Source organism: Canis lupus, chromosome 38, assembly GCF_048164855.1.
Source record: "Canis lupus baileyi chromosome 38, mCanLup2.hap1, whole genome shotgun sequence".
Lineage (NCBI taxonomy): Eukaryota > Metazoa > Chordata > Mammalia > Carnivora > Canidae > Canis > Canis lupus.
Window position 1 is genome coordinate 3,167,137 of NC_132875.1, and position 15,508 is coordinate 3,182,644.

At 35.7% G+C, this 15,508-nt stretch overlaps 1 protein-coding gene across 6 annotated transcripts in view; it reads left to right on the forward strand.

Moving 5' to 3' along the window:
- Nucleotides 1-15,508, forward strand: part of ATF6 (activating transcription factor 6) — a 197,576-nt gene that overhangs the window by 84,252 nt on the left and 97,816 nt on the right. For 5 of the 6 annotated variants that reach the window (XM_072814358.1, XM_072814357.1, XM_072814361.1 and 2 more), the window contains 2 exons: nt 3,136-3,203; nt 7,150-7,264. In XM_072814358.1, the coding sequence (XP_072670459.1) occupies nt 3,136-3,203; nt 7,150-7,264 (183 nt within the window). Of the gene's footprint in view, nt 1-2,502; nt 2,648-3,135; nt 3,204-7,149; nt 7,265-15,508 lie in introns of those variants that run through there. The other variant, XR_012025692.1, reaches the window with a different exon arrangement.

Here is a 15,508-nt window from a genome sequence, read left to right on the forward strand (position 1 = left end):
ACAGCTACTCCTTCCAGATGTTTAAAAGGATCCAATAGTCTAGTTAAGATAGTCTGTAAATTTGAAGAATTGACATTTCTTTGAAATTTCCGTGATCTCTAAGCATTATATCTTTCATTTTGCTCATCCCATTTCATAATTCATAGGTTGCAAAGAAAAGGTAAAGGGGCCCATTAGTGAAAATACCTTTCAAAATGAAGGCAAAATCAGACATTTTCAGACAGATAAAAACAGACAGTTTATCTCTGGAAGGTCTGCACTCTAAGAAATACTAAACATTTTTTAGATTAAGGGAAATGATAGCAGAGACAATTTCAGATTAGCAGGAAGGAAGAGCACCAGAATGAGCAAATATCTGATAAAAATAAATGGTCTTTTAATTAAAAATATCTTTATTTTATATATGTATGTATATTTAAATGTCTTTAAAAGATTATTTTTTTAATCGAAACTTGTAACAATTTCTTGTGGGTTTATAGCTTATGTAGAAGTAAAGTGACAAGACACTAGGAACACAGAGAGGGAGGTAAATGGAATTAGAAAGTTATATTGTTCAAATAATATTTAAAGGTAGACTGTGGTAACGTAAAGATAATCTCTAGAGCAAACAGTGAAAAATAGCACAAAGAAGCAAAGCTGAACAGCCAATACAGGAAATAAATGTGGAATACTAAAAAATATGTATTTTAACCAAAAGAAGGCAGGAAAGGAATAAAGAACAAATAGGATAAATAGAAAATATATACCAAGATAGTGGACTTAAACCCAGCTATACTAGTAATTACATTTAATGGGTAAACACATGGGTTAAAAGGGAGAGATTGTCAAACTATTTTTGAAAAGGGAAGACACAACTATATACTGTATATAGGAAGTAACATTTTATTGATTGATTGATTGATTGACTGATTTGAGAAAGAGAGTGTGTGTGCATATGGAGGGCGGAGGGGCAGAGCGAGAGAATCTCAAGCAGACTCCCCATCAGGTGTGGAGCCAACACTGAGCTCCATCTCCTGACTCTCAGCTCATGATTGGAGCTGAAATCAAGAGTCAGGTGCTCAACTAAAGGCACCACCCAGGCACCCCAGGAAGTAACATTTTAAATATAAAGGCACATGCAAAATAGAAGGGTGGAAAGTATGTATACTGTATAAATATTAAGCATTATAAAGCTGGCGCGGGGGCCAGCCAGAGGTTAAGGTCCGCCTTTGGCTCAGGTCACGATCCTGGGATCCAGCCCTGTGTCAGGCTCCTTGCTCAGTTTGGAGCCTGCTTCTCCCTCTGCTCCTCACCCTGCTTGTGTGCTCTCTCTCTCTCTCTCTCAAATAAATAAATAATATCTTTTAAAAAAAAAGAAAGCTGGTGTGGTTATATTTATCAGAGTTCTTGACAAAGGATATTGTAAGTGACAGGGAAATTTCATAATTTATAAAAGGAGCATTTAAGAAAACATAATTCTGAATATACAGACCCATAATAACAAAGCTTCAAAGCAAAAAAAAAAAAAGTGATAGAACTTAAAAGGAAAAATAGACAAATATGAAACATAATTGGAGCTTTTAACATCCTCTCATTTATATGTAAATGTCTACCTCATATTTTTGCTAATTGTGACCTTTTGCTAAATCCTACATAGCTAAAAATGTCAATGCTCATGGGCAGTTTTTCAGAGCTTCTTTTGTTAATTGGTGTAAATGACACGCCCAATTTCTATTTGCTTAATGGCTGTATAAGAGCTTTCTTTAAAGCCTCTCCACTCATTTCTGAGTTTAGGGAAAGAAATCTGATTTTTTTCAGACTTTTATGTTAATTTCAAATGTGCCAAAGTAGCAATATCATTTAAAATTCACCAGATATTTAATCTGTTTTTTTTAAACTTAATTTTTATTAGCTAGCTATAATTTAAATTTGGCTTTATTGGGACACTTGGGTGGCTCACCGGTTGAGTATCTGCCTTTGGCACAGGGTGTGACCCCAGAGTCCTGGGATCAAGTCCCACATCAGGCTCCCTGCATGGAGCCTGCTTAAGTGTATTTGTTTTTCTTTTGTCCTTTTCATTTTATTGATGTTCTTTTTCATTTTTGTTTGAACAATCTTTTATTGAGCACCTGTTTCATGTTAAGACTTACTTTAGATTTTCATAAAATAAAACCCTTGTTACAAAGCCAGAAATTGGAAGCCCAGTAATCATCTCTGCATATAGATTCCATCCACAAAATAAAATTCTTCCCTCTTTTTTCTTTTAACCCTTTATATATTCTTCTATTTTAACATGTATCACATTGTATTGTTTCCACATGTCTGTATTCCTAGCGCATGTTGTAGGTGCTCTGTAAAAGTTTGACTGTTGAAGGATGGATGGATGGATACAGTAATGAAGAGATGCTAATAGTCTTATGAGTAAACAGTTACTTAAGCCACTTTTTGACAGGGTAGTAGTAAGGTCAGTTTCTAACATAGTAATTGGTAATGTGTTCTTGAACTCTAATCCCCTTCTAAAAGTCTTCTGAAGATCAATCTACACAACTGCCTGGGAATAGAAGACATAGGACAAAGCAGATACTAAGAGGAAGATAGGTTTCCAGTATAGCATCCGTGGGTCACATCAGTTCCAGATGAGACTGTTCTCTGGCCAAAAAAGTCATCGGTGAGATCTCTTTAATGACAGCTTAGTCCATAGGTATATTTAGGCATGAAGGTCTTTGTATTTAATTCAGTAAACAATAGGATCTAGTTTTGTTATGGACCTTTCACATTTCAGGAACTTTTCATTGGGGAAATAATTATTTTAGACAAACATAAATTGTTTTATGTTCAGTAATATTTGTATGACTTGGTCATAAATCTTGTGATTATTGGACTAAGCTTTTAGGCTGTATTTTTAAGCTTTATGAGAAATGTCTTAACATTTTAATCTCCTTAAGACACATCTCAAGTCCAGAGTGTAAACAGAAGAGTTCTAATCTCTCTGTTGGTGTCTAGTTATATGAACCTAATATGTCAGAATATTCATGAACAAAAAAGTATATGAATACTTTAGTGAGAGTTTAGTAAATGTAAATGTAGGCTGAGTCACTATAGGAAGATCTTCATATAATTTCATTATATGGTATTAAAAATCTTTTTTTCTTCCAGGGTGCTCTGGAACAGGGCTCAAATTCTCAGCTCATGGCTGTCCAATACACAGAAACCACTAGTATCAGGTAAGAAAGTGTAGAAGTTCTTGGCCAAGGAATTTTAAATACCTAGTATTTTAGTAAAGTTGCAAAGCACATTTCCCTTCCACCTTAAACTTGATCTCATCTGTGACTTTTCTGTTAGTTCACTTAACATACTGCATCAGAGCAGTCAGAGTATACCCAGATAATTTCAAAAGGTTAACTCTCAAATTCCTTAAATACAGATTTAGTTAGAATGCTGTTCAGTCATAATTTTGCTATAAAATTTAAATACATATAACTCTCGTCCGCAATTTGTATCTATTTCATGAGCCAAGAGGAAGAGAATGTTATTTTGTGAATGTCTGCTCTGTGCCAGGTGTCCTGCTGAGTGCTTTACATGCATTTTATTTTTAAATCTGTATAGTAACTTAAAGTGTAGATATCACAGTCCCTATTTTATATAGAGAAAAACTGGAGAGGTCATTTATTTTTTTATTTTTTATTTTTAAAAATATTTTATTTATTCATGAGATACACAGGGAGAGAGAGGCAGAGACACAGGCAGAGGGAGAAGCAGGCTCCGTGCAGAGCCAGAAGTGGGACTTGATCCTGGGTCTCCAGAATCACGCCCTGGGCTGAAAGTGGCGCTAAACTGCTGAGCCACCTGGGCTGCCCTCATTTATTTTTTCTAAGCCAGAGTCATAGAACCAATAAGTGGCATAGAATAAGCATTCAGATCTGTTTGATTTAAAATGCGTTTTTCACCACACTGATGCTACTTAAGATTTTGAAGGATTCCCAAAGGGGTGCTGTACCTAAGTTTGAAATATATGGACCAAACCTATCTCACTAAAAGGAACAGTGTGATGGGAGACCATGTAGTGTCATGATTAAGATGCTGGGTTTTGAGTTGCCAGAATACAAATCATTTCTGCCACTTACTTGCTCTGTGGATTCAAGCAGGTTACTTAAGTTTCCTCATCTACAAAATTTTGGCCACACAGAGTTGATGATTAAATTGCGTAATTTATTTACAGCACTTTATATGGTACTTGGCATGTTCAAAAACCAGTAATGACGATGATGTGATACTATTGAAGACAGTATCACTGAAGTGGAAGCAGAGTCTCAGATTCTGTCTGTATCTTTCCCTTAGACTTAGCGTTCATGATTTATTTAATATTACTTTCACATTTACTGAGCACCAGCTGTGTGTCAGTGTATCAGGTACTGAGAATGTATGCCCAGTATAAGTTGAGAGCTGTTCATTATCTTGTTAACTGAGAATTGCCAATAAATGGCACTGAGCAGCATATTGGCATATCATAAATGTTTAAAATCCTGAGATACTGTATTATCTTGTAGAAATAGGTAATTCAAATGTATAGTAACTAATAATTCTCTGGTGATCAGAGTATTTCATTGATTTACTATATACATATTTAAAAATATTTTTGCTATTTTAATGGAATTTTTTTTTTTTTTTTTGAGAGAGAGACAGAATGTGTCCCATGGAGGGGTAGAGGGAGACAGGGAGACAGAGAGAGAGAATCTCAAGCAGGCTTCACACTCAGCACGGAGTCCAATGTGGGGCTCCATCTCATGACCCTGAGATCATAACCTGAGCTGAAATCCAGAGTGGGACGCTTAACCCACTGAGCCACCCGGGTCCCCCCACAACCTTTTTATTAAGGTAGGCTCCATGCCCAGTGTGGAGCCTACTGTGAGGCTTGAACTCATGACTCTAAAATCAAGACCTGAGGTGAGATCAAGAGCTGGACACTTAACCAACTGAACCACCCAGGCACCCCATATATTCATTTTTTGATGCATCATTATGATGGGATATTATTTTTTTACTAGTTAAAAACGTTTTTAATCTCTGTATCTTCCTCTGAAGTTTGCTGTGAACCTAAAAGTGCTTTTTAAAAAGTCTTTAAAAAAATGTTTTAAATGAACTACTTATGTATTCTGTATCTGTGAATCTGCCTACTTATTAAAATGTGCCTCTGCCCCAAAATCAATACTCAGGGTTCTTTCACAGTCATTCACAAATTTGCATAGATAGTCCCAGGTGAGGCTTAATTAACAAGGCAAAACTCTGCCTTCTTGTTTCAGCTCTCACACTGTAAACAAGTTTCTTTTTTGAGGTCAATTAGTACCATATTTTTCACATTTTTGTTGGTGGTTTCACTGTTTAAAATGATCCTGAAGCATAGTAGAACTACCTGTTGTCTAAGAAAGCTGTGTTATGCTATATGGGGAAAATATACATATTAGATAAGCTTCATTCAGTCATAAGTTATAGTGCCGTTGACTGTGGGTTCAATGGTAATGAGTAAACCATATCTATGTCAAAGAAGGTGTCTTTAAACAGAAACATAGAACAAAGTTGTTATATGTTGATCAGTTGACAAAAATACTGTATCTAGGAGCTTGTAGGAACCTAACCTTGTATTTCCCTTAGGAGAATGTTTCAGTATTTACTAATTCGGTGTTCACACTGACTTTATAAAATATAACTGCCATGAATAATAAGAACTGATTGTGTATTCGGGGGGCACCCGATGGCTCAATCAGTTAAGCATCCAACTCTTGATCTCAGCTCATTCTTTAATCTCAGGATCGTGAGTTCAAGCCCCAGTTTGGCCTCCACACTGGGCATAGAGCCTACTTTGAAAAATAAAAAAGAATTGATTGTGTGTTCAAAATAATATGGTTAGAAATGGTCTCACAGGGAGCAAATGGAATTATTTCAAAGAAAATTCTTATGACTCATTTATAATTTTCCTTTTAGATCAGTCCTTTTTTACTTTTAAAGTTTGATTGAAAACAGAAGAACATTTAAGAAAGAAAATGTAGAAAAAAATTAAAAAAATTAAAAAAAAGAAAGAAAACATAGGTTGTCTTTTTGAAGAAAAATGAAATATTATTTCTTTAACTCTCCTTTAACTTCTGGGCATTAGGTTATTGTGCTTAATAGTAAAAGTCTGAAAATATTAAAAACTATGTTAATATCATTTGAGTATATCTTTGGGGATATAGTGTAGTTGAGATACTATAATTTTAGATAAAATTTTATGTGAAGGCATTGATGTGGTACTTTTAATATCTATGACCAGCATTTGTTGAGTGACTCTTAAGAAATAGGAACCCCCCCCCCCCCAAAAAAAAAGAAATAGGAAACCCATGCTTGATACTTCACATATAGAACATCCCTGATCCCAATAACAATCCTGCAGGTTTATATTGTTATCCCCATTTTAAGGATGAGGAAATGTGGTTGCCCAGAGGTTGAGTTGCCCAAGAATACTCACCTGAGGAATGAAGAAGAAATTCAAAGCCGAGTTCTACCCATCTGTCACACAGCCTCCTAGGCAAGCACGCCTCATAGATTTGACAGAGTGGTGAAAAAGAAGTTTTCCTCAGACTTTATTTCTGTCACCAAAAATTGCAAACCAATGCAGAAATCTGTTTTCTGATACTTTTATTATTTTTACATGCTTTGCAGTGCACTTGATATATTTTAGAGTTTACAGTGATACATTTTAGAGTTTTCCATTCAGAAATGAGAGTTTTAGTTTTAGCGAATTAGATCTTACAAATATCCTGACCATGGGCTTTTCAAAATGTCAGTGTAAAAATTATTGCTGGGGCACCTGGGTGGCACAGTCTGTTAAGTGTCTGCCTTTGGCTCAGGTCATGATCTCAGGGTCCTGGGATCGAGTTCCGCAGCTGGCTCCCTGCTCCACAGAGAGTCTGCTTCTCCCTCTTCCTCTGCCGTTTCCCCTGCTTGTGCTTTCTCTCTCACTCGCAACCTCTCAAGTAAATAAAATCTTTAAAAAAATTATTGCCAAATGCTGCTAATATTTCGCATGAGAGAAATTCTTATAATTCAGACATAGCCTTAGAATGGGGGGGGGGGTATTTTTGAGAGGATATGAAATTTTCTAGTTTAAGAACACTTTGCCCTTTTTTTTTCCTTCAGCGGGAACTCAGGGAGTGAGCTCCAAGTGTATTATGCATCACCCCGAAGTTATCAAGATTTCTTTGAGGCCATCCGCAGAAGGGGAGACACATTCTATGTTGTGTCATTTCGAAGGGTAAGTCCTCTTTGAAAGGATAAAGAAGATATTTTGGAATACCTGCTGTGTACAGGGCATGGGGCTGAATACTGTGGGAAGTAAAGAGACTTGAGATAGGAAGCAGTGTAAATATACTATGTGAGTGGAACTGGAAGACATGCTTGTTCCTGAGCTCTTGAGCAAGTGAAGACAAACATGGGATTGATGTCAGGCAACGAGTTTAGATCTGGAATATATAAACGGCCTACTGATTTTTATTCTTTGTCATTTCTGTATCTATACTGTTTGTTTTTAACAAAAGAAGTAAAAACGTGAAAATTTTTTTTAGGCTTTGTGGTGGTAGTCCCATTTGGTTATTGAGAAATAGACTTCCCAGATGTGGGATCAAGGTGAATCGTGGGCTGATCAGTATATTAATGTGGAATGTTTGGATTTATGTTTTTAAGACTTCCTGTTCTTCTTTTCTCTCTCTCCTTTGGCAGACATTTACTCCTCTTGGTGAAGAATGTGTTAGTTTATGCAAAAGGAAATGTTTATATGTGTATTTTGAATGTTACAAATGTTAAATGGAAACAAGATGCACAGCTATTTACATTCCGTCAACTTTTCCTATAAAAGGAAAATATATTTTTCATAGAGTTGCCATTTGAATGTCTCTGTTAGAGTGCTGTACGTTAAACCAGGAATACATGAATGAGTTCGAATTCCTTGGAGGTTTGTGTCTAGGCTTTTCTTTTTTTGAGAATGTAGAGGGGGGCACTGTTAGAAATAAGCATGTGCTAACTGCAGAGTAACAGTTCATTCTGATTATTGTCACCACTCAGTATCTGAAATTCTCAGTTAACTCAGTTCTTTTCCTGATGTATAAATAGTAGCTCAAATTTTAGGATTAGAGAACTTTGGCATTTAAAGATTAGAGATCAAACATTTTGTATATTTTTAGCTGTTAATCAAATACACTTGGGGATTTGGAATTCTTGTGCAGTGCCATCTCATGATTTCTGCCTATCCACAAAATTCCTTGTGCCAGGCTTATTCTCTCAGACATAATTGGTGTATGTCTCTACTGCACAAGCCTCAGAGTTCATTTCTAGCAGCAAGGGGGCAGCTGAGAACAGGGTTTCAGCAAGGCTCCGACTGTATTGACTGCTGAGAACTAAGTTGTTTGCCTTAGTGTCAACATAGTCATGTTAAAAGTGGAAGAAAATGAGATCTAGCAGTGCTGTGAAGAGACTTGATAGGTGTTAGAATGAATGTGTTGAAGTATATGTTTATAGAAGCTACCAGACTAAAGTGTTTTTAACCCTCAAATAGCTGAATACTTTTTCTCAGGTTCCAGATAATTTCTCCATTATTTGACCAAAACGGTATATATAGTATGTATTAGAAGTATCAGTGGTCAAGCCACGGGTTGAAGTCCTAGTTAATAATGTTTTTCTAGGGAATAGAATAATAATCCTAGCCTTAAAGGGATTATATATACAAAGGAAGATGAATGGTGTTCTTATTTTAAATATATACATTGTATTTCTTGCATTGTAAAACTCTTTCTCTTTAGTTTCTTGTAAAAAATGCTGTTGGAAAATTATTGATATCCTCCCTGCCCCCCCCTTCCCCTGCAACTTTTTGATACTCTAGAAGAAACAGTTTTTCTCACATTCTGGAAAACTGTTAGGACTGTCACATTCTGTTTGGATTTTTTGTTTCCTAATTACTGATTTATCACATTTTGGTGTTTTAGATCAAGGAAAAGTGACATTCTGTTTCATTTTTTCTTGTTTTGTTTTAACAGCAGGGCTAAGGAAGTTAATTTTATCATGATGATTATAAACTGTGTCATGGGACAGGAATTTGGTTCTTAAATGCTGGATTAGGTTCTTTTTGTTCTTGCTAAAATGAAAATGAAAGAAGTAATGACCTCATGCTTGGTTTTTGCTTCCATTTTTCAATGTAAAATATTCTTCTAACAGTTTCATCAAAAAGGTGAGGGGCATCATTCCTTGTTAGAAAGATGCAGGCTTTTTTCCCCATGGAGGTTCATAATTTCATTGACAGATATTACTATAATTGATTGGAATTGAAGAAATACAGATATTTTAAAGCTCCAAGGTTCGGCTTAGTATAAACCATATGTAAGAGAGCCAGTAAGCAAGCCGTATTGTTTTATTTTATAATTGGATATGTATTTAATAAAATATTTTAATATCTAAAAAAGTAGAGGTAGCCATTGGCTGTTTGGTCTACCATTATTTAATAAACCTACTGTGTCCCAGACTTCTACCTCCTGACACTCCCCCTTCCCACACTCCTTAATCACATTACAGTTGAGCTGCTGAAATAATTTTCTCTGAGACTCACTCTTGGATAACTGCTGACTTCCTGTTACAGGCCAGCAGGAAAGAATGCTTATGATCCCAGTAATCCTGTCAGAGGTTCAAACCTTTTCCTGTTCTTTTGACTTTTAAGTTTTTGCCTCCAACACAGTGACTCCACTCCCTTTATTTAGTTCCAGGTGTTCATTACTTATTTTCTTATAAGCATTCTGTCTTTTTCTCCTTTCTTTGACTTGTTTTAGTATGATTTACAGTCCAGGTGGTGGAAAATAATGTTTTTTCAAACTTCCAAGTCACTTTGAGTGTGGTATAACTGATACATTAATAAAAAAATCCAATTAGGTTTAATGTTTATTTTTTTCTTAGTGCTTTCATATCATACTCTGTTTGGGGAGGGAGGGAGTAAATTAAAGAATATAATAAAATGAATTCAAAAGCATGGGACAGAAACAAATAAAAAGGCTTATGTAAGGTAGGATAAAGAAAAGTGTAAAGAAAGATAACATTGAGAAAAAAGGCAAGAAAATGATACTTTGTCTATAATTCCACTAAACGTTGAAATACAATTCTAGATGCTGTTCTTTTGTCTTTTAATAAATAGAGAAAGGAATTTTTATCTTGCTGGGGGCAATTTCCCTTAAGAACAGGCTCTTTGATTCATGTGGCTGTGAATTTCAGTTCACCATAGTATCTTCATTCTTGTTTGAGACGTCCTCTTCCAATGAAATGGAAGCCTACTTTTTGGAACATAATTTATTTCTATTATATTTTCTGTTTTCAGTACCCATCCCTCAAATCAAAGTCAGGCACTTAACATTGCCTTTGCGTCTACTTCAGGTACAGAATGTAACACACATAAGGAGAACCTGAGCTATGGATGTATGTCTGCCTCAGAGATGTTTCTCTCCCCATCTTCCTGAGTACTTTATGCATTCTAGATATATATCATACTTTTTCTGAGTATTTTATGTATTCTTCTATATAGTACCATATTTGGGTATTTTACCCCTTCTTGGTCTCTTATAAAAAAAACTTAGAAGCAGTATCATATATATGGCATGGATTCTTAGGATAATCTTAAATAATAGGGTCTTATTGTAAGATACAAGAGGATTGAAGAAGCACGTGGAACTGGCTCAGCAGCTAAATAGTCCTATGCTTGTGTTTCCTAGACTGGAATGTATACTAGGCCTCTTAGAGATTGGAATAGTGGCTTGTTGTCATTCCTGATTCCACAGCAGCTCGTGATTTCATGTTAGTCTTTAGCACACATCACTCATCCAGATTTTCCATATAGAGGATCTGATTGTGTGTATGTGTATGTGTATGTATATATGTGTGTATGTGTGTGTCTCCCCACATATGTCATCTCTTATGTGGAATCTTACTGAGATAGCCTGGCTTATGATTCATGGTCCATTCATTTGTGACCAGGGAAATAGAGTTGATTTCAAATGTATTCTCTTGGTTTGTAAGCCAGCAACTTTATGCAGAAGGGAACAGCTTAGAGCCACTCTTCTGACAAAATGATAGTGGTGGGCTTTTAGAGCTTTACGAACTGTTTATCATACTCTACAACCTGGCATTTTAAAAAAATTCTTATATTGGTCCCTAATTGTTTGATCTACAAAGTCATCTTCTTGTCTATATCATAACTCTCTTAAAGGCAGGAAGTGTCCTAGCTTTTTTATTACCACCTGTTCACACTCAGCACAATGCCAGCTACTTGATGTTTAGTAAACAAAACAACTAGGTTAATGGTTCACTAAGAGAAATCACAGTGATGGAAGTTTGTTGCCTTTCATAATCATTTAAGGGGTATTTTTGCATCTGCTTTGCTTAAAGAAATGTGAATCTACCAATCCAAGGAATAGCATAAGCAGTGCTGAATTCTTTTTTTTCTTTTTTTTAAGATTTTATTTGTTTATTCATGAGAGACACACACACGCACACACACACGCACACACACACACACAGAGGCAGAGACACAGGCAGAGGGAGAAGTGGGCTCCATGCAGGGAGCCCGATGTGGGACCGGATCCGGAGTCTACAGGATTACACCCTTCCTGGGCTGAAGGCAGCACTAAACCGCTGAGCCACTGGGCTGCCCAGCAGTGCTGAATTCTAACAGAAAATTTAGAGGTGACCTTTCTCCATTTATGGTTGCACTTGCCAGAGATGCATCATCTTTGTTCTTGTCTCTGAATCTAAACTTTAGAGCTGAAGAAAATCACCTGGCTGAAATGTTTGACTATGAAATGTTTAATGGCCACTAGGTAGAACTTTGAGGTGTTTACATCCTCATTTTTTAATGTTTGGCAGAAACATTTTAGAGTAGATTGTTGTTAGACCTCATTGCTTTCTTTTTTTGGAGAAGAGATGATGTCTAGTATGTGTACATTCCAGCAGCAAGAACCAGAAACTTGAAACTTTGGACAAAGTATAGAAAAGCTCTAATTATTGCAGAAGGATGATTTGTGATGTTGTTTCAGAATGTCTGCCAAAATTTGATTCCTGTGGAAGGCCATAAAAAAAAATTCACAGAATAACTTTGATATTTCCTAAATGTAATGCCCGGATTAATACCTGATATATGCTTAGAAGAATGGCATGTTTTTTGTTGTTGTTTTTAAAAATTTTATTTATTCATTAAAGAGACAGAGAGAGAGACAAGCGGAGACATAGGCAGGGGGAGAAGCAGGCTTCCTGCAGGGAGCCCAATGCAGGGCTTGATCCCAGTCCCTGGGATCACGCCCTGGCTGAAGGCAGATACTAAACTGCTGAGCCACCCAGGCGTCCCTGGCATGTTTTTTTTTTTTTTTTTTTTTAATGCATGTTATTTATTTCTTGGAATTACTATTATATATATATGTAAAATCCTCAGAGACAAGAGGAATTTCCTTAGTAATCAAGGGATATTAGTCACTTTATAAAGTCTACTTCAGAAGGATACAGCTCCTTTTGTTTTGGGACTTCACAACTGGAGCATACACGTCAATCTTGGAGTTTGGCCATTTTCTTATCTCCATTTTCATTGCCTTTTAGCCAAATTCTTTCTCTAGATGGAAAAAAATGTGAATAAATGAGTTTGGAAAGATACTTGCATTTTTTAAAAAGTCTTATTTCAGAAGAAAAACTTAGAAAAAAACTTTTAGCAGGTCTTTTTCTAATGATTTTTAACTTCCTTTGAAATGTATCTCATTCAGGCCTGATGCACATTATAAAAAAAATAGAGCTGAGTTGTCTGAGTATCCACTTAACCTAGGTTCACTTAATGATTAAATCAGTAACATTCTCTTTCTCCATTTTCTCTTTTATTTCATTTATACATGAATGCTGACACCTTCAGTGTATATGACCGTTAACAGTTTTAAGCCTCTTTCCTATGCATAGTTTTGTTAATTCCTTACATATAATTAAGTACTCCTAGTCCTGTTTTACAGGTGAAAAAATTAAGGCAAAGAAAGGTAAAGTGACTTATGTAAGGACATAAGAATTGTAAACAGTAGAGCTAGGGCAATAATTGAGGTGTTCTAATTTAATACAGTGATGTTTTTTTTTATACTCTAGTGTTGTATTTTAGGTATATTACAGAATATGTAAATAGCACAATTATTCCTCCAAAGCCAGTCATGTTTCTTTGCCAAATCTGCTGGGCAATTATCCTGGAGTTACTGAATTAACAATTCAAATTTTTTGTTGATTTACCTACCTGATGATAGATTAAGTACTTTATTGGGTTACACTTTTATTATAGTAGAGAATAACCTGATGATCTGCAAGGTTTCAACCAGAGAATAGAATAAATAGGCTTGGAAAGTTTCTGGTTTCTTTTTAAAACAATCAGGGGGAGAAATCTTTGTGCATCTTAAAAAGGAAGTAGTTTAGCCAAAATAGACACCCTTATAATGATTGGTGCCCTAGAATGAATGTCTCATAGAGAAGAGTGGTTTTTGTATATGTGTGTAAGTGCATTTTGTTATGGATTCTGTGTACGGCATGCCAGATCCTCGAGATCAGAAACTTTTGATCTCAAGCTTCTTGTTAAATATGAGTTACTGTTGTGTGGTTTTAGAGGATTTAGTCATTTGTTCCTTGGCTCTGTAACAGATTGCTAGCTAACATAAACATTTCTATTATTTAGACTTTTCCGTGCAAGCTCTCAAGTAACTTGTTTAATGTTTGAAAAATGATTATTTGGTAGTCTGTGTAACTGGACTTGCATATAGTTAATAGCCCTGGACACAGAGAATTTATAATTCACAGATAATATAAAATCTTCAAAATTCTCAGGATGGTGGGCAGATCCATCCGAGTCAGGACAATTTTCCAACTGTTCGTTATTTGTTGCTCAGTTTAGTAGTCTTTATTTTATAATGTGTTTTTCATGTACACGTTTTAATCTCCATTTTCAGGTTGAATGCTTTTTCTGGGCAGGGATAAAAGTCTCTTCATTCTGCTTTGTCTTTGTACGAGGTCCAATGCAACACACACCACTGTGCGGAGCAAGTCCCAAATAAGTGGTGGCTGATTAAGCCACTGCTTATTTGTGCCCTTTAACCTTATTTTTTATATCCTCCTGTTCAAAAGATTACTAGAGGTGGAGTTTATAGAAACAAAGGAGGAAAATTTTCCTCAATGAATGTTTAAAATTACTTTTATAATTCGAATAACAATGAAAAATTTAAAAACACAGTCTACTTTGATGTGGTTGCAGTCTTAACTATAGAATAAAGCATTTCTGAAAGACTAATGCACCCCGAAGAAAGGTAGGATTTAGTCATTGATAGCTTACAGTTTTAATAGTTTCTTTCTCATCAAATTTCAGATTTTTCATAATACAGGAAGAAGATATTTCTTGAAGGCAAAATCTCATTCTAAGAATATTTTTTTACATTATGAATATATGATGGGAAAATTTTTGTTTTTTTAAAAATTTATTGATGGAGACTTTAGAGACCAGCATTCCAGCCCTGACTCTGCCACTCACTATTTGCTGTGTAACTTTGGACAAATCACTTGTCTCTTTTGTCCTTAGTTTTCTTATCTGTAGAGTGATGAGTACCTTCTCACTTTCCTTTTGGCTCTGGAAATCTATAGCATTCTTCTATGAGTGTGTGTTTATGTGGGTGTATGTGAGCACTGTCTGCTTAGAAATCTGTGGTATTGTGTTTGTTTTTGAAGTCACTAACTCAGTGGAGTTAGTATAGTTTAAGGGTTTTAGAAAATAGCTATTACAAAAACAATAAAATGTCAAGTCACAAGGTGGGCCCATAAATTAATGAGTTTGATTTTTTTTAATAGCTGGTGGTCTTGTAATTTATTTAATAATCCACTCTCATAGTGCTTATAATATGTCAGTCTCTAATCCTCATAGTAGCCCTATGAGGTAAGTACAATTATTATCCTCATGTTGCAGGTGAGGAGCTTGAGGCACAGCGAGGTTATTTAATTGTCCAGTATGACATAGTTTGGAAGTGACAGAGCCAGAATTTAACCAAGAAAGTCTGGCTCCAGAGTCTGTGTTTATGATCATATCCCTCTCTATATTGCCTTTCTAGAACTTTTATATCCAAACGTCTTCTCTTTCAAAGTATTCAATTTGGAATCTAATTCCATGGATCTCTGTGTTCAGAATATACAGTGAGTTGCTTCAGGTTAACTTTCCAAAGAGAACAAGATCAAAGACAAAGCCCCATGGAAAACCAAGCCACATGCTACATAAAGTAATAGTGTAGGAGGAACAGCAGCTAGCAGGGCAACAGAGAGAATGATTAAAGATAGAGAAGGAGAATTGGAGTAGTATACTACAAATGAAGTAAAAAAAAAGACCTGACTTGTTTATTTTCTTTTAGAAACATAGAGGTTGAGAAAGAGTTCAAAAAGGAGGTGGTCAGCAGTACTGGACATGACCGAGCTCGCTGAGAAT